This window comes from Physeter macrocephalus, chromosome 5, assembly GCF_002837175.3.
Source record: "Physeter macrocephalus isolate SW-GA chromosome 5, ASM283717v5, whole genome shotgun sequence".
In the NCBI taxonomy this organism is placed as follows: Eukaryota; Metazoa; Chordata; class Mammalia; order Artiodactyla; family Physeteridae; genus Physeter; species Physeter macrocephalus.
In genome coordinates, this window is record NC_041218.1 from 46,022,058 (window position 1) to 46,048,454 (window position 26,397).

At 39.7% G+C, this 26,397-nt stretch overlaps 1 protein-coding gene across 1 annotated transcript in view; it reads left to right on the forward strand.

Moving 5' to 3' along the window:
- The window catches only part of PDE1C (phosphodiesterase 1C), a 554,160-nt gene that overhangs the window by 426,744 nt on the left and 101,019 nt on the right, over nucleotides 1-26,397 (forward strand). Inside the window, 6 exon segments of the mRNA XM_028489915.2 lie at nucleotides 4,181-4,294; nucleotides 6,102-6,284; nucleotides 7,217-7,283; nucleotides 12,094-12,210; nucleotides 14,148-14,288; nucleotides 24,699-24,799. Of these exon segments, the coding sequence (XP_028345716.1) occupies nucleotides 4,181-4,294; nucleotides 6,102-6,284; nucleotides 7,217-7,283; nucleotides 12,094-12,210; nucleotides 14,148-14,288; nucleotides 24,699-24,799 (723 nt within the window).

The following is a 26,397-nucleotide window of genomic DNA, read 5'->3' on the forward strand; positions in this document are numbered from 1 at the left end:
GTAATAAAGAAAAAAATGGACAGACAGAACCCTAGGACAAATGGTAAAAGCAAAGCTATACAGACAAAATCACACACAGAAGCATACACATACACACTCACAAAAAGAGAAAAAGGGAAAAATATATATATATTGTTGCTCCCAAAGTCCACCTCCTCAATTTCGAATGATTCTTTGTCTATTCAGGTATTCCACAGATGCAGGGTACATCAGGTTGATTGTGGCTATTTAATCCGCTGCTCCCGAGGCTGCTGGGAGAGATTTCCCTTTCTCTTCTTTGTTCGCACAGCTCCCAGGGTTCAGCTTTGGATTTGGCCCTGCCTCTGCGTGTAGGTTGCCTGAGGGCGTCTTTTCATCACTCAGACAGGACAGGGTTAAAGGAGCAGCTGATTCGGGGGCTGTGGCTCACTCAGGCCCGGGGGAGGGAGGGGTAAAGATGCGGGGCGAGCCTGCGTGGCAGAAGCCAGCGTGACATTGCCCCAGCCTGAGGCGCGCCATGCGTTCTCCCGGGGAAGTTGTCCCTGGATCATGGGACCCTGGCAGTGGCAGGCTGCACAGGCTCCTGGGAGGGGAGGTGTGGATAGTGACCTGTGCTTGCACACAGGCTTCTTGGTGGCGGCAGCAGCAGCCTTAGTGTCCCATGCCCGTCTCTGGGGTCCGTGCTGATAGCCGCGGCTCACGCCCATCTCTGGAGTTCCATTAAGCAGTGCTCTGAATTCCGTCTCCTTGCGCACCAGGAAACAAAGAGGCAAGAAAAAGTCTCTTGTCTCTTCGGCAGCGCCAGACTTTCTCCCGGACTCCCTCCCGGCTAGCTGTGGCGCACTAGCCCCTTCAGGCTGTGTTCACACTGCCAACCCCAGTCCTCTCCCTGGGATCCGACCTCCGAAGCCCGAGCCTCAGTTTCCAGCCTGCACCCATACCGGCGGGTGAGCAGAGAAGCCTCTCAGGCTGGTGAGTGCTGGTAGGCACCGATTCTCTGTGCGGGAATCTCTCCGCTTTGCCCTCTGCACACTGTTGCTGCACTCTCCTCCGTGGCTCCAAAGCTCCCCCCTTTGCCCCCCGCAGTCTCCGCCGGCGAAGGGGCTTCTAGTGTGTGGAAACCTTTCCTTCACAGCTCCCTCCCACTGGTGCAGGTCCCGTCCCTATTCTTTTGTCTCTGGTTTTTCTTTTTTCTTTTACCCTACCCAGGTACGTGGGGAGTTTCTTGCCTTTTGGGAGGTCTGAGGTCTTCTGCCAGCGTTCAGTAGGTGTTCTGTAGGAGGTGTTCCACATGTAGATGTATTTCTGGTGTATTTGTGGGGAGGAAGGTGATCTCCGTGTCTTACTCTTCCGCCATCTTGAAGCTCCTCTGGTCATGAGTCAATTTAATTGGAGATTCATGAATCTATCCTCCTTGAAAGATCACTGTCCCACAGTTGGCCTTAAAGTTTTTTTGTTTCTGTTTTTATTTTCTGGAAAAGCATATTAATGATGAAATTTTGAGCTTGTCCACAACTGAGAATGTATTTGTTGTCTTCACATATACATGGCAGTCCTAGTATACATAGGTAGATATAGATAGCTTGAATTATACCATATTATTTTCAAAAACTGGTGTTGTTATTAAATTGCTTTTTGATATTTGGCATGGTTGAAGTCTTATGGCCAGCTTGAACTTTTGTTACTTTGTAAGTAATGTATTTTTTTCTCAACAATTATCACCTTTTTAAAAAATTCTTGGAGATAGATTACAACTGCATATGTTGGATTTCTTTTTCTGGTTTTATTTGATCCCTTTTCCTCTGCTTATAAAGGTTTTTCTTCAGTCTAAGAAAACTTATTTGATTAAAGCTGCTTCTGTCTGTTTATTTATTTCCCTTTTGTAGGAAGATAGAATCATCTGGTTCTTACTTCTGTTAGTCTTATAGTTTCCGTCATCATTTTTTATGTGTTGTCTTCTCCTCTCAGGTTTTGAGAGCTGAGATGGGTCCTATTAGGGATTCATGTCAATTCCTGGTAGAATCTTTAAGCCTCAAATCAAGGGAGAAAACTTTTAGAAAGTTTAAACTTACCCTCATTTTTCCTTGCCAGTGGAGAGTCAAAACAGGCTGGGGGTAGTTGGGCTCCTGGAGGTGAGAGTCAGAATTGGAGGCAGACTTAGCCAGGAATGTGTTTTGCTAATGAGCTTCCATTTCTTATTTGGAACAACTCTCAGGGCTTGCCTCTGCAGTCTCCCCATTGTTTGGTAGGCTGGCTGTCCACTGTGTGTGAGGGACTGATAAACCCTTCCATGCCAACTCCCTGTCTCGCACTGCCTTTGAAACCAGAACACTTCCTAGTGCTGCTAATGGGATCCACAGGCTAACCCTCACCTCCAAGCCTGCAGAGGCCTCTGCTGATTTCCTTTGCATATTTCCCTTTCGCATGTTGGAGATTCACAAGTCAGGTAGCCACTACCCTCAATCTAATTTCCTCTGTATTTTACATCACTGAAATTCCTGGGAATTTATTTTGTATGGCTGACCCTCTTGCCTACTCTTTAAGGGTGATCCTGAGTTTTTCCTCTTTCTTTATTGTTGATCATTTTCATGTAGATCTGGAGGGGAGTAGTTTATGCCTTGCAGAGAAGTTGACCTGTGCTCTCTTATAAATGCAAATCTGAGGATATTTTGAAGTCAGGAAAGTGGGAGCAGCCTTGGGAAATGGAGACTTGATAATCTTAAGTATCCTGATAGCGTGTTTCTCATCTGGTTACCTTTGATAACCAAGGTCACTGAATAACAACAATGACAATAATGATAACAAATGCCTTTTAAAAAAACAACGGGGAAATGGGGGAAGTTGTTCAGAGTACAGACTTACAGTTGTAAGATAAATGAATTCTGGGGATCTAATGTACAACCTGGTGGTTATAGTTAGCAAGTACTGGTTTTAAGTATTGTATATGAAAGTTGCTAGAATAGTAAATCCTAAATGTTCTCACCAGAAAAAGAAATTAAATTTATGAGGTTTTGGCTGTATTAACTAGCCTTACTGTGGTAGTCATTTTGCAACATATATGTGTATCAAATCATCATGTTGTATAAGGACACAATGTTATATATCAATTATATTCAGTAAAGCTGAAAAAATTTACCAGTCGTAGGTCACATGGTTGATGTGACTACATCAATATCAATTTGATTGAATCTTTATATCAAACTAGGAAATTTGGTGGTTGCTTCTTCATTTTATAGCTGATATTCAGCTATTGCCTGGGGTTGCATAGCTAATACTCTGTGATATACAATTCAAACCCAAGGTTGTCCTCAAATTTCCTTTTCTTTGCTGACTGTCAGAGAGCCTGAAGAGTTGTCCAATCTCCATATCTCTGTGGTATTTACAGTGTTCCCAGTTGCTGGTCTTTGATAATCTGTTGGCATTTTATTGCTCTCCTATGTACTGAGTCCTTCTCTGTGAGGATAGTGTTCATATACATAAGAGGAGAGCATGTTTTATTGTTTCTCTTTTACTGTCTGGAACTCTTGACTAGCAGTGGGAAAGGTCTTGTCCTCAGTACCTTGGTTTGTCATCCATCCTCCTTAAAAAAAAACAAAAAAAACCTAGGGTATTTATCTGCTCCTAGAGGAATTCTTCCTGTCCAGTAAAACAGTTTGCCTTCATATATTCCTTATGGAGCCCTCTGTGGTTATTTTGGTGGTCTAAGTCTCCTCACCTGTCTTGGAACATGTGTGGGCCATGGGACTGCTATTCTCTATGGTCACAGCTGAACAAAGTACCTGCAACATACAGGATCTCAAGCAGTGTTTGGTGATGTTGTTGCTGGTCATGCTTTACTACATACAGTTAGGACCAAAAAAATACGAAAATCAGAAGAGAAGCAAAATCACTGATAATTTAGGAAACTCTTAGCAAGATAAAAGGTAGTTAGAAGGTGTTGGGGGCTGTCAGTGCCTGGTAGATGAGAATATTTTTGTTCTTGATTTAGAGTGGAAAAAATGTGTGTATTTATTTTATAACTTGCTTCTTTGAGAAATACTGGTCAGTTCCATCATTAGATTTGTATTTTCCTTTCAGATATACTGGGATAAATAAAAACATTTAATGGCTATAAACTGTGTCCCTCTAATTGTAGGATTATCTTTGGTTTCCTCTAATTGTTTTTCCTCTATTCTAATTGAATCATGTCTTTTCCCCCCAGGTTACGGTCTTTGGTCAAACAATTAGAGAGAGGGGAGGCTTCAGTGGTAGATCTTAAGAAGAATTTGGAATATGCAGCCACAGTGCTTGAATCCGTATACATTGATGAAACCAGGTAAGCTAAAATGACAAGAAGTTGATGTGGTAATATAAATTTTCTGTTATATGGCTTTTCTGAAATGTCCCCCATGGCATGTAGGAGGTAGCATTCAAATGATTGGTCTTGGAGCTTTAGTTTTCACAAACAAATGGGGTAGATTTGGACATCACATATCCTCTGTACATGCTCATTTATTAAAAGGAGCTAATAGAACTTACCTCTCACATGCCCATTATGACAGTGAAGTAAGAAAATGTAAGAGAAAAAAAGTGATTTTTTAAAAATCTTACCAGATTTTTAATCAAATGTAAAGTTCGACTGGAATTATTGAATATTATTCATCTCAGCCTAAAAATATGTTCATGTTTTAATTCACGTTATCTATCTGTAAATGGAAGCTCCTGAAGGGATGGAGAAGCATTTGTTCTCTTAAACACCCAGTATTCCTCCCTTAATCCTTAGGTATGTTATTGATTTACTTAGCAGACCCTCTCCACTTGAATTATCCATAAATACTAAAGCACTTCTGGTTACTATTGTAAAATGAATTTGAAAGTAACAAAATTGCTTTTCTTTAGAAAAATGTGGAAATGGTAAACATGAAAGGCTTTTCTTCTTTTTTTCTACTTCAGATAAGCTTCTCTGTTATTATTTGTGTTGTATTACTTTTCTATGCCAAATTCCAATCCAAAAGGATTTCCCAGTAATCTAAGAATTGTGTGGCTTGGTTTTCAGTGATATGCTTGGTTCCTAATTTAAGGAAATTTGATACCATAGTTTTTTCCCAAATGTTACATTTTTCTCCCCTACCTCCCAATTGATGGGTCTAAAGGGAAAAAAAAAAACCAAAAAACTTTCCATTGACACCTGTTTTTACTGCTTATTTTTAGTAGGGCTTAGTATAAGTATAAAATACAACATTCAAAGTTTTATTGTAATTTATTACTACTTATGTTCTGTTCTAGACTGACCTATGAACACATTTGAAAAATCTGAGCACACCTGACAGATGACTTAAATCACTGTGTTCAAATAAAGAACTGCATTGTTTTGGAAATTTTGCTTAAATTTAGACATTTAAGTTTCTGTAATGTCCTAACAAACTAGAGAGAATAGCAGTTGATATTATTTGGGTTCATTACTTCAGAGGACTGGGTTGATGTGATTTGGGTAATACTTTGCAAAGTTTTTCTTTTTTAAAATTTATTTTTATTGAGATGTAATTGACATGTAACATTGTATAAGTTTAAGGTGTACAATGTGTTGACTTGATATATTTATATATTACAATATGATTACCACCATAGCGTTAACTAACACCTCCTAATTATTATTTTTGTGGTGGGAACTATTAAGATCTAGGCTCTTAGTAAGTGTGAAGTTTATAATACAGTATTGTTGTCTATAGTTTTTAAGTGCCATTATTTTTAAAACAAAATAATGCCACATGGCCATCTATGAAACAAACCTCCCGGTGAATGCATTTTTAAATGGAAGGTTCAGATTCCATTCAAATTCCACAAACCGTCTAGGAATAAAGATACTGGGTGCTCCTGTGTGCAATGTGTCTGGGACCTACAAAGCCTGAGATGAAGTATATTTGACTTTCTCTGATTCCTTTGTTCCTTTGTCCAGCCTGAAAAACAAATGGTGGGCTTTCACAAGCCTTGCCAAAAAGGTGCTGGATTTTTTTGTGGCCAATTTATTTTGGTTTCTTTGCACCTGTGTATGCAGGTGGGGTGGAGAGAAGGGACAGCTGCTTTGAACAGAGAGCTCTAACTTCAGATTTAATCTGTGTCCTGGTTCTGTTTCTTGGGTTCAGGAGACTCCTGGATACGGAAGATGAGCTCAGTGACATTCAGTCAGATGCGGTGCCTTCTGAGGTCCGAGACTGGCTGGCCTCCACCTTTACACGGCAGATGGGGATGATACTCAGAAGGAACGAGGAGAAGCCGCGGTTCAAGAGCATCGTCCACGCAGTGCAAGCTGGGATATTTGTGGAGAGGTAAAGATGGCTGTCATTCAGTGACCAAAGCAGCAAAAGGGACACCAGTTTCTAAAAACCGAAGGCTTTGCTTTGATGTAGTTTTGGTATCTTTATAAATGCTGAAAATTCTGGGTGGTAACAGACAGTCTTGAATGAGAGATGGCAAAAACATATCTCCACAGCATCATTAGGACAAACTTTTGCCTTTGCTTTGAATTCTTTTTGTTAATGTTAACTAGAGAAGATTTAGTTTGAGTTGAGTCTCTAATTTTTAAAGAAGGACGTCTCATCCATCATCATTTGACACATATGGATGATGTCTACATTTGGAACAGGTCAGGGATGCTTTGTGGAGGGTATTGAGCCAGGGAGGAGTTCATTCAAGGTGTTTGAGTTCCCCATGACACTTTCCAATTTTGTAAGTCACTTTGCTCTCTGAAATTAGATTGCCCCCCTTCCCCAGAAATGGATTCCAGAAATCGATTTATTCTTCCTACAACCCTTATCACACAATTACACGTTTTAGAAATGCCATGGTCAGCTCGAAGTTCTCTCTAGTTTTTGACAGTTCTAAAGAACAAGCTCTTCTAAATGGTTTGCCCATAGGAGTTCTTTTTCAGGTTAAAGTACTACATTACATACTGTCCGTGCTATACTATAATTCACTTCCAGCAGAAGAGGAGACCCATTTTAATAATTTAACTTCCAATTTGGGGCACATAGACTTAATTTTTTTTATTTCCAATGCTGTGCATGTTTGGGATTGCTTTAATTTCTTTTCATAGGCCACTTGAATGACTATGAAAAAGGTTATAAAAGAAATTTTAGGTTCCGTGGGTCCATCAGATGACATAACTTCTTGTTAATTGTCAATACTGGTATAAGTCTGTGGCCTGCTAATTCTTCTTTGTAAGACATAATATTGCATTTTTCCCTTCTGACTTTGCCAGAATGTATAGACGAACATCAAACATGGTTGGACTGAGCTACCCACCAGCTGTTATTGAAGCATTAAAGGTAATACCAATGAAAAGGTCTTACAATGTTCAAGGTACCTTAAAAAAAGTACAGTTAAATTTCTTGTTAGAAAATAAGAAATTTTCATTTACAATTCTATTTACAGTTTTCCTAGTCATTCCTGACTTTTTCCCTTCATTATCTTTTTGCTATTCATTCTAACAGTATCACTATCTTTTCAGCCTTTGTACTGCCAAATTTTTTAAAAATTGAGCTCTGTGTGGGTTTCATTTCTTTCTACTCTCTTGGAGTAGTTTAGTGATCTGTATAGCGATCTGGCATTATGAGACTCAGTCTGACTTTGGCCGTAGGAGATCAAATTTGTACTGGTTATAAATATTCAACATTAAGAGGATCTTTGGTGATTATAATTCTACGATTATCTGCTTACCTGCTCTATATCCATTTTACAGATGAAGAAACTAAGACTCAGTGAGACTAAAAAAAAAAAAAGACACAGAGACAGAACTGAGGTTTGATACCAGAGTTCCAGGCACATAGTAAGCTAAGCTCTCAGTAACATATTACTGCATGAAAGTATGTCCCCCAGAGCCCTTGTCCTCTTCATATATCCTACTGTTTTCCCAAGTTCCTCACTGAGCCCAGAAGTTCCATGGGAAGTCACACAGATGCTTGAGTTTAAAGGGGCTAAGTACTGCAAGATGACTCCTAATCAGACAAGCTCTTGGAATTGTATAGAGTATTTCTAAGAGCCCCCAAGTAGATGTATTCCTGTAGAAGTGTGTTCATTCAGACCCATTGGTCTAAGGATATCCCAGCTGTGCTGAAGCTGATTTGACTTCTGGATTTGAAGGAGGGGCTGTGCTAAGGTTCAGGATCACAGAGCTGGTTGACATTGCCTGGTGCCTACACAGGGAGTTGTGTCAACCTGCTCAGGGGCATCCCAGCATTCCGACTCTTCTTAAAGCTATTTTAGTCTTTCTCTGAAACCTGAAAAGTGTATTCCTGATGAAATTTTCAGAAGATAATTTAAATTCCCTTTTCACAGAATCAGAGGTGGGAGTGCTTCTTTATCAATTTAATGTCAAGAGAGGGCCCTTGAGGGTCATTTTGATTTTATATTTCATTGTCCCTTTCTCTTGACTCAGAGACATTCACTAGCTGAATTTGGGAGACCCTATATATTCAGATCCTCAGTTCTTCATTTTATGTTTCTTCTTAAGTCATCTAGGACAGCAGTCCCCAAACTTTTTGGCACCAGGGACTGGTTTTATGGAAGATATTTTTACACGGACGGGGGGGTAGGGTGGGGAGGGTGGTATTGCGAGCGATGGGGAGCCATGGGGAGCCATGGGGAGCCATGGGGAGCGGCAGATGAAGCTTCGCTCGCTCGCCCGTTGCTCAACTCCTGCTGTGCGGCCTGGTTCCTGACAGGCCGCAGACTGGTACCGGTCAGAGGCTGGGGGGTTGGAGACCCCTGATCTAGGACAGGTAGGATGCTCAGGAAGGAAACAGCAAGAAGACACATGTTTTCTCTCCCTCCTCTTCAACCCCCACTCTAATGCCCAATAAATTATTGTGTAGTTTACAGCGACGTTTCCCATTTAATCTGTGAAATCACTTCATGAGATCTGATGTTTCATAGAACCCACTATGAAGTTGCATTGATTTTCATAATTGAACCCGAAACATTCAGTGAAAATCTTGGGAACATTAAAAGCATCTTTTATCCTTAATTTCTTCCTTTATCATGAACATAAGTACAGGTGGTTATACCAGTGCTAAGAAATTTATGAAAATATTTCTTCCAAATTGGAGCATCTTTTCTCTGCAGAATAATTGAAGAAATGTGGAACAACCTGTGATGTGCATGAATTGTTGTTTTATGCTTAGGGAAAAGTAGTTCTCGGAGGCACACATGTTATCTTTCTGAGGGGAACGTTACCTTGATGATTCAGACAAAAAGTAAATACTAACTCTCTGAATTGCTATCCTTCTCCACACCATTGCTGGTATGTACAGAAGGCTAAAGCTGTTGTTTCTCTTGGTTGTATGCTCTGTTTACTGCAGAAGTTCAAGACCTTTTTACAATGTAATATTTTTCTGCATCCCTAGACTCCAGTTTTATTTTCAGTGGATTGGAGGTGAATTGGAGATATGACGTAGATTCTTTTTTTACGTAGTGCCTGTTAGAAAAAGGTTATTTTCACTCCACTGCCAGCAATTGATATGGAATCACTATTGTTTTCTTCTATTACAGAAAATTTCCCTAAAGCCTGAGAGAATACAAGTCAATAAAATAATCATCATGCTACTCTCATGTTAACCTTTGTGATTAATGTAAGAACATGGCATAAAATAACATTTAAGTAAAGAGAATACTTAACCACCACCAATTCCTAAATTTTAAATATGTTGCAGTTTTGTTCTTTTTATTTGTTTCCATGCAATGAATACTCACTTCTAATTTGGGGTGTTTTATCTCTAACCTTCTAAGGTGGGGTTATTGGAAATGTAGAATTGTGCTGTTCTTTAGAAGGGCATCTGTTGTGTGACTCGGGAAGAGACACTCTGGACAGACTCCAGGTTTAAAGCGGGAGGAAATGAGGAGGTTCAGGCTTTCTTCACTTTAGACTAATAGGAAATTCATGCAGTGTTTCCACAGGAACGGTGCTTGGGCCAAATTTGCTAAGAAAGGAAGAATGGTTTAAGGTTCTTGTTAAAATGCAGATTCCAGGCCCCAAGCCAGGATTCTGCAGAGCCCTCCACCAGAGAATCGACATTTTTTTCTGAGTACCCCAGGTGGTTCTAAAGAACACTGAAATTTGAGAATCACAGCTAAGCCTTCCCAAAAATGAGGGGCTGGAGTGAATGTCTATCTCACTGTCTGTACTTACTCATCCTTCTGTTTCTCTAAGACTTAATATTCAGAATAAATCTTGACTTTTTACTATGATAATCTCTTGATTTCCAGTGTTAGAGAGCTTTTCTCTTTTTCATTTATTCCAGTGAAGAGGATTAAAAATTGTCAGATATGACAAAGGGTTTTCCAATCTACTGAGTTGTCAGTGGACTTTTCTTTAGGACTATTGGCTAGACAGTGGCTGTCATGACAATGCCAATTACAGTAGACAAGGTGAAGCTTTAGGTCTTGGATTAATCTTAAATGACCCCACTGTCTATGGCCTAGGCCCTATTGGGGTATTTAGGGCATGAGGCTTGGGTCACAGCATGTATTCCTTGAGTTTACAATGTCATCTGTCAGTAATGGTATCACCAAGGGGTGTCAGTGGGGTTATTACCTGGTTCTGCTACCAGTTGGCATTAGACACTTCGATTTCATCTCTCTGAGGTTGCCATCTGTGAAACTGGGGAAAGTGATACCCGTTTCTAGAGTTGTGAGGGTTTGCAAATGTGTATCAACACTTCCCACTGTGCCTGGCACAGAAAATGTCCTTAATACTTGTAGCTATTTCTTTAGTTATTATAATGGAGGAGAAATTATTGAAGGCTGAGGTGAGGTTACCACTAAGTGTGAATTGAAACAATCTATTTGAAACCCTTTTGGAAATGTTTGGTTTCACCTGTATACAATTTGGTTTTCCTTGTGCCCTGGCATCCATGAGAGAGACTGTTCATGGTCTTGGGGTGATCTTGATGGTTGGGATATTTGGAGAGGGACAGGATTGGGATGGATAGATGATGTTGGAATGCAGTGAGGGCTGAGGTGGGAGTCACTGGATCCAGCAGTTGCTGAGAGCCAAGGTCTCTTCCAGGGGACCATCTGACACCTAGCCTGAACTCAGTGTGGTCTCATATGGGTCCTTATTGTCACACTCATGGCAGCACACTTTCCTTAACCACTGAAAGGGAGACTCTTGGTATACTGAGAAACCAAATGACTATTGCTTTAATTATTGCTTAAACACACCTTTGTTCATAACACCCACAAGTAGCTAGTTATAAGTCAAAGACACATCAGACAATGTTTACATATATTTTGGAGTCGCTATTTATGGACAAATAAGGCTTTGAACTTCAGGGGCAGTGTGTGAGGAGTGTGTTCAGCTTAGCTCTTAGTTTTACTTTTTCAGTAAAGTGACTTACAGATTTGAGGGCTCAGTCGCCAGATCAGTGACTCCAGAAGTGGTAGCATTTTTCCATCCTGTGAAATGAGGGCTCTCTCCTTGGTGTCAGCTCAACAGTTTGGATTGTTGAGGTGACACATTATTTTGTGATCTATATCATGCATGTTTCTGAACACTTTTGAGTGGGTTAGCATTCTCAATGGTGGACTAAGAGGAAGTCAGTAGATAGTATCATGGGGCTTGGGAGAAGTTTAGAATAGGGAACACCCTAGGTTATTGTGAAATCAAGTAAAGTTTTGGAATTCGGCAGAGATAGTAGAAGGTTAATGGGAAGAGCCTGAGTTTAGGCATCAGTTGAACATGTGTTCGTGTTTTGTTCTTAGCACTTGCTTGCCATGGGTCTTAGGGAAATTAGGTAACTTCTCAGTTTTCTCATCTGTAAGCTGTGACTGATCATACCTACCACTTAGAGTTGTCTTCAGAAAAGATTACATGTTTATCACTGATCAGAATGCCTAGCATATGGTAGGTACCCAATAAATTATAGCTGTTGTTATTACTAATAAAACTATTGAATATTTTATCAGTAAATGCTATGTAGGACTGCCATATTGGAAACAGTTTGAGAGTGGAAAGGGTATTAGAGTCTTAGGCTGTGAATACCCAGGTGAGTGCCGTGGGCTAGCTCCAAAGTAGGGAGATTAGTAGCTGTGTAAGTGGCTACCAACTAATGAATTATTTCTCTCCATCCGCTACTGTAGGATGTGGACAAGTGGTCCTTTGATGTCTTTTCCCTCAATGAAGCCAGTGGGGATCATGCACTGAAATTCATTTTCTATGAATTACTCACACGCTATGATCTGATCAGCCGTTTCAAGGTCAGTGTCTAATTAAAAAAAAAACTGCACACATTTGTCCATCCTTGCATGATTTGGGGGCTAAGACCATGAGAATCCTTTTAAAGTAGACTGAAAACTCTCTGCGGTGACTTGGGAAGTATCATCTGGACAGCCACTGCCATGAACTCCTCTGTGTGGGAACTTTTCATTACTCCCTTGTCTGGTGGACTCATCAGCAGGGGAGAGGCTGGAGCTGCCCATTTAGATCCCAGTCGTCCTAGAAGTATGGCTGGAAGGCTGAACCAGCAGAGCTCCCCCGCCGGCTCTGCCCACAGATCTCATTTCAGCGAGACTTCGTGTGCTAATGACCACCACCAGCAAGGAGACAGGAATGGAGACAGAGTGCACATCTGTTATCTCTAAAAACTTCTCTTTCGGCCATTTGGCCCAAATTCACACAGATATTCTCAGTTATCATCTGTGACAGATCATTGGTATTTCCTAGCCATTCATGCTTCAAATTAATTCTTCACCTTTAAGTAAAGAGCATGAATCGATTCCAGTGTTCCACCTCCTCAGCCTTCTAATTCCACAGACTCTGGAGGTGGGGTCCGGTTCTCCAGGGAACTTGAGCATCATCTGCTGGCATCTGTCATATCATGCCAGTTACATTTCTCTCATCATATGGATGAGTCCCCGGAAATGCATGTCTTTTTCTGTATAACATATTGATTTCTCTGGGCAGCATCATTCTTTATCACTTTCCTAAGGACTGCACATTTCGGGGTATCTTTCTTACATAGCCATAAGCACTTTATGGCAATGGTCCTTAATTTCTTTTGCATCAGAAACCTGCTTGAAGATCCAATGGCTCCTCAAGACCTCAGAAAAAAGTTCCCGTGCACATGCACACACCTTTACCTAGCATTTCAGTGGCTCATAGATCTCCAAAGAACAGCCGAAAGAACTGAGGTTCATTGGATCTTCATTTTTTTAAATGATAATGAATTAATCTCTCACATCTAAAAGGCTATATTTAAATTTTAAAAATCCACAAATAGTAAATATGGAACAGTGTGCCCAAGGAAAACATAGTATGGATTCTCATGAAGCACTCTAGTAGTATTTTCCTCATTTTTTCTTATGAATGTGATTTCTAGTCTCCTGGAACATTCACTCTCTCCTTATCCCCCAGTCTTGTAATTGATAATTTACCACAAACCAAGGATTTGATCCAGAAAACTATACAATGAATGTTTTCCGAGTCTCCTTATTTTGTACAGGCATTCTGCACTTGCTTACTTTCTGCCAAATAGGAAACGAAGGTGTGTGTGTTATACATATTTGAGACAGAAAGCGGCTAGGATAACTGGAAGTATTTTCCCAAATTGCAAGGCACCAATAATAAATTGCCAAGTAATAGACACAAGAACACAGCGTGTTTCTGTTACAGAACAGACTATCACTTGTGCTTTGGTTTTTTTTTCTCACCTGTCCAGTGTACACATCACTCCTGCTAAAGGGTGCAGTTTTCAGAAGGCGGCAGCTTGTGTTTGTTTGCAATCATTTTATAGCTTAAGATCTTTGTGTACTTATGTTTTCCCACAAGTAAATGAGGTGCTGCATAGTATGTGTTCATTTATTTCTCAGGAAATAAAGACTTGAGCCCTTGCCTGAGAAATAAATGAGCACCTACCTTTTTGCCCTCAATGTCCTTGAGATGATCCTGTGTCATTACCCTGGGCCTCTGAACTGGAGGACAGAGAACAATTTGCAGGGTGGACCAGGGACATGCTGTTAGATTTTCAAATTATCCAATACTTTGTTCAGTGACTTTTATTAACTTAGAAAGGTTCTAGTGTCCTCATATGATATCTTACGCCTTCAGAAAGAGGCAGCTAGAGTACCTTAGACTTTTGCATCATCACTCAAAGCTGCTAAATCACTAGCTAATTAATCTTGCCGCTCTCTTTCAGATCCCCATTTCTGCACTTGTCTCATTTGTGGAGGCCCTGGAAGTAGGATACAGCAAGCACAAAAACCCTTACCACAATCTGATGCACGCTGCCGACGTTACACAGACTGTGCATTACCTCCTCTATAAGACAGGAGTAGCAGTAAGTACAGGCAGAAACTCTTAGATTACACCAAAGATGTGATAATGATTTTTTTTGAATTGGAGGCTATTTCTATTCTGATGAGGTTGAACCCACAAGAAGTGCATTGTTTCATGGACTTCCTGTTCCCCAATAATTATCTAACCAATCATGGAAAGTCTTGGGGTTCCTTATTGCCTTTGAATTTTTCTCCATTTTGGACTTGATGAAAGAAATATCTGGTAGTGCCTTGTATCCTTACTAGGCTATGGCCAAATTAAATATAATTTCTATAACTAAATATGTATTTCCAGATATGAAGAGTGGTACTATTAATCTCTTGCTATGGTCAGTTACAATGATATCCATGCATATTGAAATCGTATTGAGTATACTTGGGAACCATGCTGTACATAGTTAGCTTTTGGTTTAAACCAGTAGATCTTTTTCACAAGGACTCTGTTTATTCTCATCTTATTTATGTGCATTTGATTTTTTTGAACCTAAGAATTAGTCTTTACCTCTAACCATTTGGAATTTTCTTGCTTGTTTTGAAAGTTTTAGCTCTTTAGATATTTTTGAATCTCTGTTCTATAATTCATTGCATTAACAGACCTACTCAACTTGGTTATCTGTGCATTTGCCCTCTTTACCTTAATATAAGCCATTCATTTTAAACATATAGCTGTTAGAGACAAACAGCTAGGTCTCTATAGTAAATAGAGACTGTGACTTTTTGCTTTGAAATCTTCTGAATTGACATGGAGATAGACATTTTTGGGGGGTGTGGTTATTAATTAACCCATAAACCCAGTACGCATTTGTTATCTTTTTCTGCTAGGGCATGTTGAGAGGCTTGGTCTAATATCTCATATTAAATATGGAATAAAGTGGGAGGAGTGTGGGCTCTAGAGCTAGATATAGTTGCATATAAATCCTTACATAATTACTTATTAGATTTTGTGACCTATGATAAATTGTTTGAATCTCTGAGTCAGGATTTCCTCATTTCTAAAATAGTGAAAAATATTCTGTCTGTAAAAGTACTGTGATGGTTAGGAATAAAGTATCAAAAGTATGAAGTGCTCTGTCTCATAAAGGAAGCTCAACAGTTAGGAATTGTTGTTATTAAAGATTTCCCCCAAACCTCGCAGCAGTTTTCATTTTTTCCTTATTGTAAAGCTGATTTCTTAAAAATATTGCTTAAAGAGCTGTTTTTTAAATTTTAAAAACACTACATAGGAAACCTGTTTAATATGATAGTTTTTGCCCCAAATTTAGAGCAAACGTCATAGTTAATGGTGGTTCAATAAAAGCATGGAGCAAAACAGGGATGCTGATATTAATATTGCTAGGGAGCATTTTTCTGGAGATCTCAGTCAGTGCACTATGGTATCTACAAAAGTTGAAGAAGCATTCTATGAAAATCATTTGATCATCTCCTTTAAAAAAATAACAAAAAAAGCCAACTATAAATTATTAGATCATATAAAAGGCCTCAATAAGATATGGATAAAATAGCTGTCTTATACACTAGAAATTAACAAGTATAGTAGAAAAACATACATTCCCAACAGTTATTTAAAAAATCTATAAATTACCCATGAAGAACTTCAAAATTAATGAAAAGGAGACTGTAAAACTAAATTAAGGGTACAAAAATAATGTTTAAATAAGTGAAGAAATACACCATGTTTTTAATGGAAAGCCTCAGTATTGAATAGATGTCAGTTTTCCTCAAACTAATGTTTATAGATTCAAAGCAATACCAATAAAAATTCCAGTAGGATTTAACATGAAACATGATAAGTTGAGTCTAAAATTTTTGTAAAATAGATATTTAACAACCTTAGAAAAAACAGTTTTGAAAAAGACAATGTGTGTGGTGGGGTAGTTCTTACTCTACTAGATGTTAAAATATCTGCTGAAGCTATGGTAATAAAAACAGTGTGGCATTTGTGCAAAAATAGACAAATATATCAATGGAATTGATTGGAATTTTAAAAACTGAACCCAAATATTTATTGAACACTTTCTATGTGCCAGATACTTCTTTACAGGATGAAGATACATTGGTGTTCTTACAGAATGTGCACTCTAGTGAGAGGTTAAAGATAGAAGACAAATGAAAAAGTAAACAAGAAAATATCACTAGTGTTCTGCAGAGTATTAAAATAGGGCACCTGCATAGGGAAAACTGGGAGTTTTATTAGATAGTCAGGAAAGGCATCTTTCCAGAAGTAATGTTTAATCTGAGACAGTTGTGATTTTAGGTTTGAGCCTTGCTAAGAACTGAAGACGGTATGCCAGCAGAATTAGTGCAGGATTAGTACAACATCCCTCATGACGAGAGGGAGTCAAAATGTATACACTTTCATTTATAAAATAAATAAGCCATGGAGATGTAATGTACAGTATAGTGACTATAGTTAATAATACTGTACTGTGGATATGAAAGTTGCATAGGGAGTAGATCTTAAAAGTTCTCATCACAAGAAAAAAAATTCTGTAACTATGTGTGGTGTGGAGACTTACTGTGGTGATCATCTTGCAATATGTACGAATATTGAATCACTGTGTTGTACACCTGAAACTAATGTAATGTTGTATGTCAGTTATACCTCAACTTTAAAAAAGTTTCTCATGAGAGAACAGCTTTGCTACATTCATGGAGCAGTAATAAGGCAAGCACATGAGGGGGACAGAGGTGCAAGATAAAGTTGGAGGAGAAAATGGGAGTCAGACCAAGTCAGCTTTGTAGGCCTGGGTAATGAGTTCCAGTGTTATTCTAAGTACAGTGTGAGGCAACTAAAGGGTTTTGACAATGGAATGAGATGATCTCATAAAGACTAGACAAGGATTACTGTGGAGAATGGATCTTGAGGTGGCTTGTTAGAAGAGATACTGGTGAGATAATGGTAGTTTGGACTAGGAAGGACATTGCTGGGATATAGAGACCAAAAGTTCTGTTTCTGAGGTAGAGTCAAAAGAATTGGGTGGTGAATAGGATTTGGAACACTAAGGAGAGGAATCAAGAGGACATCTTAGATTTTGGGTTTGATAAACAGGGTTGATGAGAGAACCTGGTAGCAAAGCAAGCTTTAGGGGAAGGGAAGTCAAGAGTTTTGATTCAGACATGTTGAGTTTAAGATCCTTATTAGATATCATTGTGGAGATGTCAAGCAGGAAGAAAACTAAGGAGTCTAGAGTTCCGGAGAAGGGTCAGGGATGGACATGGAGATTAAGCGTTCAGGGGCATATCAATATTATTTAAGAACATGAAACCAGATGATGTGATATAAAGAGAGTGCATAAATAGAAAAGTAGAGAGGCTCTGAAGTGAGTCTTGGAGCAGTTCTAAAGTTTAAAATGAGGTAAAGAATTAGAGCCAACAATAATAACTTAAAAAATATGGCCAGTAACATTGGACAAAACCCAAGAGAGTGTGGGGTTATAGACACCAAGGAAAGAAAGTGCTCCAAAAAAAAACTGTGACTTATGCGGGACATGCTGAAAGGTCTAGTGGGATGAGGACAGAGAAGTGACCACTGCCTTTGGTAACATGGAAGTCATTGGCGCCCTTGTCATGACCAGTCCCAGGGGTTTGGTGGGGATGGAACATGGACTGGAGTATAAGGACAGAATCGCAGTTGAGAAGGTGAGGAAACGTCTATAGAAAACAATATTAGAGGGAAAATTACTCAGTTCAAAAAATGTTTTGGGGACAGTTCATTTGAAAAAAACATACTGTTTTTGTCCTACTTGAAATCATTCACCAAATATCAGACAAATGAATTAAAGATGTGAGCATAAAAATTTGATTATATTAGAAGAAAATATGAGGATATGTGTATAGCCTTGAAAAAGGAAATCCTTAAATAAACCTCAAAACATGAGTTATATAACAAAATATTGATTATTTTGAGTACATGGAAATTAAAACCTTCTGTAGAATAAAAAAAATCACCATAATGAAGTAAGTACTTGAGGAAAATACATAGAGAGCAAGGATTAAGATCCAGATTATATAAATAAATCAAAAAGAAAATGGCACAAATTCCATGGAAAAATAGGAGGAAACACATTGACAGAGTTAAGATTCTCCTATCGTAAAGTCTCTGGCATGGGCTGAATTTTGTTCCCCCTCCCTCAAATTTATGTGGTGAAGTCCTAATCTCCAGTGCCTCAGAATGTGACTGTATTTGGAGATAGAGCCTTTAAAGAGATAATTCAGGTAAAATAAGGTCATATGTGTGGGCCCTAAACCAATATGATTGGTGTCCTTATAAGAAGAAGGGATTAGGACACAGACATGTGTGTGTACTGAGGAAAGACCTTGTGATGATACAGAGAAAAGGTGGCCCTCTGCAAGCTGGGAAGTGAGCTGTCACCACAAACCAACCCTCCTAAAACCTTGATCTTAGACTACTAGCCTCCAGAACTCTGAGAAAATACATTTCTGTTGTTTAAGCTGCCTAGTCTGTGTCATTTTGTTATGGCAGTTCTAGCAAACTAATACAGTAGCAGAGCCAGGATTTGGTTTCAGTCTAATATTTAAATATAAAATATAAAAATTTAGATATTTAGCCATGCTTCTGCAATGCTGGTGGCAAAAAAGAACCCCCTATATTCTTACACCTCAGTATCCTCATGTGGTACTTCAGAGTACTGTGGTGAGGATCAAAATGGATGTGAAAGTGTACTTGGAAATCATCTGTTTGACATATCTTTAGTTAATACCTACTGTGTACAGTGTACTATGGAGATATAAAGGTGAATCATACACAGCCTTTTTACCCCCTAGAAAAACTCTCAAGTCTTTATACTAATGCAAGTTATCATTACATAGATGTTATATCATGGCAGCCAATGATCATGACGTACTGCATACTATTCTTAAATGAGCTCATTTGCCATTTGCCATTGAATTTTCATTATCAGTTCAGGACGTATTCAGAATAATTCTTAAATATAGAAACTACTTCCCGCCCACTCTCTCTTGGAAACGCAGCTCAAAACAAGCTTCTTTCATTGCAAGCTTACGAAAACAGTAGGAAGCATGCTGATGAATGGAGAACATATTGTTACGCTAACCTTTCATTACAAACCAGGCGGGGAAAAATGCTCGAGATCATTTCAACTTTATAAACTGTAAGACACATAGGGAATGAAAATATCCCATTGATAAAGTGATGCCTGGGCTTCAACATCAACAGTATTACTCATTGTAATCTGTTTATATTACTCATTATTACTTAGCTAAGATGCCTAGGAGAGGCTTGAATCTTTTCATAATGACTTTGCTCACGTCTAAGAGAAAATCCTTGAACAGAATTAGATTGAAGAATTGTTGATTGAATAGATATGAATCTGAGCTCCAGTCTGCTTTTGAGTTAGGTCAAAAGATTCCAGACTCCAAACCTGTCCTCTGGCCCTTTCATTGCTTTTATCAGGCAAGGTGCTGTTAATTTTCCCTTTGCTTATTTTTTTTTAGAAGGGAGAAGCTGTGTATCTTATTCTTTTGATCATATATGACATCGTTGTATTTACAAGGGAAACACTAAGGACATCTATCTAAATGGCATCTTGGTGCTAAGTAATTTTATAAAGGTTGTGGTCAGTAGAATTTTGGCCCCCATGACCTTTGCCCTCTGATGTCACACTTGTGAATAGGTTACATTCGATGGCAAAAAGGATTCTGCAGATACAGAAGGTTGCTAATCAGAGGGCCTTAAACTAGGGAGATTATGCTGGATTCTCCAGGTGGGCCCAATGTAATCACATGAGTCCTTAAAAGTCAACAGATGTGACAGAAGAAGGGTGAGCAAGACTCAATCAGCTGTTGCTTGAAGATGGGGGACCCAAGTGGAAAGCATGAGAAGGAAATGAATTCTGCCAGTACCCTGAATGCACCTGGAAGCGGATTTTCCACAGAGCTTCCGGGAGGAACACAGCCTGCCAACACCTTGGTTTCAGCCTTGTGAGGTCTTCACCAGAAAATCCAGCCTCACGGTGCTGGCTTCTGACCTACAGAACCGTGTGCCAGTAAATGGGAGTGTGTGCCTTACATTTATGGTAATCTGTTAAGGGAGCAATAGAAAACCAATAAGAGTTGGAAACAGATTACTAAAGAAACTCTATCATTTACCTATCAAAGTCAGAACTTGCTAATAATGTCTCCACTAGCAATGGGGAATTATCCGTGTCTTTTCCTTCAGGTTTTCACTGCCCCCCACGTGTCCCCCCCCAACCCACATACATGCACAGCTTGCTCTCCTGAGTCATACACAGCAGAATTCAAAGTCTACCTTTACCAGTTGTCAAGGTATCCCTGTCATTGAATTAGTTGTGACACTCATATTTTGTAGGTAGGGAAATTCTGGATAGGATCTGTGACTTGTACTTGTCACAGTTTGATAAATCTTGAATAAAATTCTCGCAGGACTTAGATTTCTGACATTTTATGGATTGTCATAAAACCTTCGGGGTTCATAGTAATAATGAATTTGGAAAAGGCAAGGAACTCTGAGCTATATTAAAATATTAAACCCCATTTCCCTCAAAATAGCTTCTCCCACTTTCTCTGTTTCTATTAATCCTGCCATCTAATGCCACCCACCGTTTTTTCATTCCGCTCAGGCTAGGAATGTCGCGGTCATCTTGAATGCATTGTTTTCTTTGACTGCAACCTCTTCCTGCCCCTCTGCATTCAGTGAACTGCTCAGCTGTAAGGATTCTACCTCCATACTGTCTGTACATTCTATAAGGACTTTCCAATCCAAAAGTTCAGCTCTTGTTTCTTTCCTTTGTGCTCTCTGCTCTTCTTTCTCCCTTTCAGTGGCATGCTGACCATATTACTCTCTTGCATGTAAACTTCACTGCCTAATGAACCTGGTTTATGTTCCTTTGGCTTTTAATGCCTGTCATCATAGGGCCCTAATCAACCCTCACTCCTGCTCCACTAAAGGGAATCACTTCCTTACTGGTGATGAATCAGCTTTTGCCACTGGGACTTGCTTCATTGTTCATTCTGAAAATGCCCAATTCCATTCTTGCTCAGTCCAATCTTCATTATGGTTTTATTGTTTGTTGTATGTTCATTTCATCATTGGTTGGTTTGGGTTTGTTAGAAGTAAGTTACACTTAAGATAGGATTTTGTCAGTATATTTGGATAAGGACAGGAGTTACACTGCTGTTTGTGAGAACTGTGATTATGTAGTTACTTAGACACTTTCTGCTGGCTGGGCTGATGCTCTGTGATTCAGATTTATTTAGATGGTACACTGTCTCCCATTCATGATCTTATTTTAACATGTTAAATTAACTTGGCATGAACTTGGAGAAAGAGATACATTGGCACTTGGGAGTGGTTAGAGGGAGCTGGGGCAGATGGGTGGGGACAGGGTGTTGGGGAAGAAAAGAAAGACATTGCCAAAATGAGAAAAGTACATGTGAATGGAAAATATCAAGAAAATTTGTAATATAAAATCATACCTATGTAATTTTACGAAGAATTGAGTAAACACATGAACGACGACCCAAAGGAAACGTGACTTAAAAATTATAAGTAAGAATTCTGGAGTCGGAGGGTGTGGCTTGTCTCAGGACTAGCTCTGAGACCTTGGCTAAGTTACTGAACCTCTCCCTGCCTCAGTTGTCTCATCTGTGAAATGTGGATGACAGAGTACCTACCTTTATGGAGTTGCATGTATTGCATGAGTTTCTATGTATAAATAAGCCGACACAAAGTGAGCTCCCATAAGTGTTAACCCTGATGAGGATGATGCCCTTTGCTGCTTTCAGAAGAGTTTTTCAATTTTCTTGCAATCTGCACTTATTTACCCATCTCTTTTTTATTTAATTCTGTTGATTTTTCATCCTATTCCGTTTTCTCCTTGTGTCTTTCTGCTCCTAGTAGTACATCAATTTGTATTTTGCGGCGTATTATCAAGGATTCCAAAACGTTTCCTGAAATTTCATGCTGGACTCTGCTAGAAATCATTTTTGTTTGTTTGTTTGTTTTTGTTTTACATTTTCATAACATTTTAACACTTAATAGAAACTATGTACAATAATTTTTTTATTGTATCTTACATAAGATAGCCACTACAGAAATTTACATAGGTAAGAAGTAAGATGGATGGTTAGGGAGGGCCCAGTCCTGTGAGCTATTTTCTCAGAGGCTATAGGTCAGAGTTCATTGAGGGGAGGGGCTTCAGACTACCCAGTTAGGTGAGAGGTGAGGAAAGTCTAAAACACAGGCTGCTAGACAGAGTTATCCAGCCATTGGGTCCATCAGTATCCCAAGACTTGGAAAATAGCATTACAAAAATCTCTCTCCCCTTAAGTAAGCACAGTCCCAAATACTCTCAATCCCAGCAGCTCTGACAGGAATCACCTATCTCTCTTCCTTGCCTAGAGTGGGAAGACATTCACAACTTTTAGACACTATTGGTCCCTTCCCCCAACGTTTAGTTTGATTGTAGCACTTGATAACCCAGAAGAAAAACAAGGTAGTCTGGGTTGTCCTTTAGTGAGAGACGGTCAGAAATACTTGTTTAAAGAATTTGAAATATAAATCCTCCAAAGTCAACTGGCTCCCAAAACAAACTATCAACTGACAGAAGTGGGTTCTGGCTTCCCATCTGCAGTAGCCCCTCTACTTTGAGGCAGTGGCACAGAGGCTTTCTCAGAATGGAAATCACTTTTTTTTGTGTGTGTGTGGTACGCGGGCCTCTCACTGTTGTGGCCCCCACCTCGCAGAGCACAGGCTCCGGACACGCAGGCTCAGCGGCCATGGCTCACGGGCCCAGCCGCTCTGCGGCATGTGGGGTCTTCCCGGACCGGGGCACGAACCCGTGTCCCCTGCATCGGCAGGCGGACTCTCAACCACTGCGCCACCAGGGAAGTCCTGGAAATCACTTTTTTTAATGTAGTTTTTTTCCTGCGTTATTTCTGTGCTCATTCTTTCCTTAACTCTGAAGTCTTTTTGTCATAGGTTGTATGTAGTTTATTTTTCCCTTAGCCATCTTCAAAGAAGGCAATAATTTCAGTAAGTTTCTTAGATGAAGATGAAAATTAGTAATAATTGGAAAAAAGTTAAAGGGAGAATTATTAAAAATTGACCTGTTCATTTTTAAGTCATTTTGTTAACTTAAATCAAATAAATATATTTTATTCACTAATCTTTAATTCAGTACCCAGGCTGCTTTCTGAATTCTTCCAATTTAGGCACTCATGTTTGTCTTGCATTACCCCTGCTACTGTCTAAGATTTCTAGTTTCATTTCTTTAAAAGGAAATGGGAACTTAAAGATTCTCATGAAGAAAACTGAGTGCAGAATCTCCCTAAATTTTTATAATTGTTTTCTACTGTTTCCCAGTTGTCACACCTATTATGATACCAGTTCTTTTAGTGACTGTGCAAAGCATTGAACTTCTATGGACATAACTTTTTGTATTCACATTTTATTGGTTTAGGTTATATTTTATTACATAATTATAATAATAACTGCAATTTGTTAAAATTGGGTTTGGGATAAACCACACTGAAACTTGGAATCATTAACTCAACTAGTACAAAAGTAAGCAGGGATACCAAAGGGTGAGCTGAGAATATGGAAGCTCCATCCTGAAGACATCGAGCAGTGTGGTTTACAGAAGGGAGGGGAGGCATCAGTGAATCCATAGAGTCTCTGAAATGGAAGTCGGTTGAGGGAGCTTCAAACACAGCCGTGGTTCTCAAACTCCAGCGTGTATCAGAATTATCTGGATGGCTTGGTAACACACAGATTGGTGTGCTGCAACCCAGAGTTTCTGATCCAGTGGGACTGGGGTGGGGTTTTGCATTTCTAACAACTTTCCAGGTGATAACTGACACTGCGGTTCCAGGGAACACAATTTGAGGACCACTGAGCTACAGCCAGTTTTGGTGATGTGGATGGGGACAGGTCTCTTCAAACATCAGCACGCACAAGGCAGAAGACCAGATGTTATCTTTCCATCTGTCTCTACCTATCCTCCTTCTAGTGGATAGGCATTAGGTTTTCTGTTACTCTTAGTTTTTGGTATTGTGTTGAAGCAAATTCTTTTTTTTCTCTGTCTACTTAGGAACTTCATTTGGAATTTGGGAGAGGATGCAATGAGGGCTGTTAAAGTTTTCATGTTCATTGTTCTTTGCTTCTTTGAAAAAATAAAATAACTACTAGTTAGCTCTTTCAACTGTGCTGGGCATGCTGTTTTCAAATCACACATCCTCCAGTCTCCCTACAGAAGGAAAAAAAAAACCATTTCTGTCTGTCAGAAAATGTGTGTTTGGCAATAGCTTGCCAGCTGCAGAGAGGAAAGGCAGCAGTGTGGGTGTGTTGTCAGCAAGCTGAAGACTTTGAGAAGGAGACAGATTATCTGATTGCTCTGTAATCTCCCTTTCAGAACTGGCTGACAGAGCTGGAGATCTTTGCTATAATCTTCTCAGCTGCCATCCATGACTATGAGCACACCGGAACCACCAACAATTTCCACATTCAGACCCGGTGAGGATGTTGAAGCGTTTGGAGAAGAGGCGAGAGGGGGCAGGGATAGAGTGTTGAAGTCAGAGGGGTGCAGTCACCTTTCTTTTGCATGGTGGCTCTATTTTGAGTTTCTGAAAAACTGAAATTATAAATAAGAGATTAGCCCAGTCAGCTTCAATCAAAACTTAAAGAAGCCATTTGCTCCTAATTCTCCTATGTTATTCACATTAAATATGGATATCCTTTTCTTCTCTGTTATAATGCTAGCTATTTATGTATGTATGTACTATGCATGCTCTACCCATTTCTAATAGGAGGTGGAAGAGTTTCCATAAAGGTGCAGATACCGTGTAGACTAAATCACTGAGGACGGGCAAGGATTGGAGTGAGTCCGTTGACATTAACAATGGCAGAGCCATCTTACCCTCTTACCTCTGGAATTCTGGTGATGCTCTTCTCATCCTCCCTGATTTCACCTCTGCTCTGTTCAGTGCATATGTTACTCCCTCGCACCGGGCTTGGGGAGCTAGGTTGTCTCATGTAGGCCACTTTGCACCCTCTGTAAGGAACTTCACAGGTAGACACAAACGTCTGTGGGGGTATTAACTACAGGTCCAATTGCCTCCCTCTGAACCTCTTGACTGTAACAGGCATCACTAATTGATTTTGGTATTTTTTTTCTTAACGAGCTGCAGATTTATCCTTAGTATTCCTCTCAGCACAGAATTCCAGGCAAGCAGTACAGTCAGCTGTCATTTCCATTTAGGTTGAAACCTTATCTGCCTCCTCTGGGTCTAAGAACTTAGCTTCTCTTAAGACAATGATGTGGAACTGGGGAGACTCTGACAGTAGGATTAATTGGGTCTTGAGGTAAGAATCAAAAGAAGCTAGAATTGGAAAAAGGTGGTGAGACAGAGAAAGAATATAGTGGGGAGGGTTGAGAGTTTAAGGCTAAATGAATACTTGCTGATTTCACTTGAAGAAAGCAGGTGCACACTCCAGATAGATTTGTGTTCGTTAAGTCATTCCATACATTATTTAACGAAGCCAGCACTTAATTATGGGGTACACGAAAGAAGACGATATCGACAGCATCGTCTGATCTCTGCTCAGAAGGGGATTTCAGCAGAATGGAAGCGGACAAAAGGACCTGAGCCACATGCTTCATCTTCTGCCTCCTGCTTCCTCACAGAGTAGTTTTGGCTGCTGTGAAGCAGCCTTCTGTAGTTCTGTTGCAAGGTCTTTGAATACAGGGGTTCCACAGAGCATCTCTGTTTAATGGATATCTGCCAGTGCAACCTTTGCTCTGAGGAAGAGACAGCCGTGAATAGCACCTGCTGAAGGAAGAGAGGTGGGTGGAACAGAGTTGTACATGAATCTTGGCTGGAGACCAGTGTCAAAAGTAGTCACAACTCAGGGGAAAATGGCTTAATTACAGGAGTTGGAAAATAGCTTCATGTCACAAATACACATCAGTTGGTGCCTTACTTACTCAACGGATATAAGATTAGATCCTTCACCTGGGGATTTGCTTGTTTTGTGTTACGTCCATTGTAATGGAAAAATGCCAGAGGGTTCAGTTGAGCTTGCTTTGGAATGAAATTTAAACATTCGCCTTC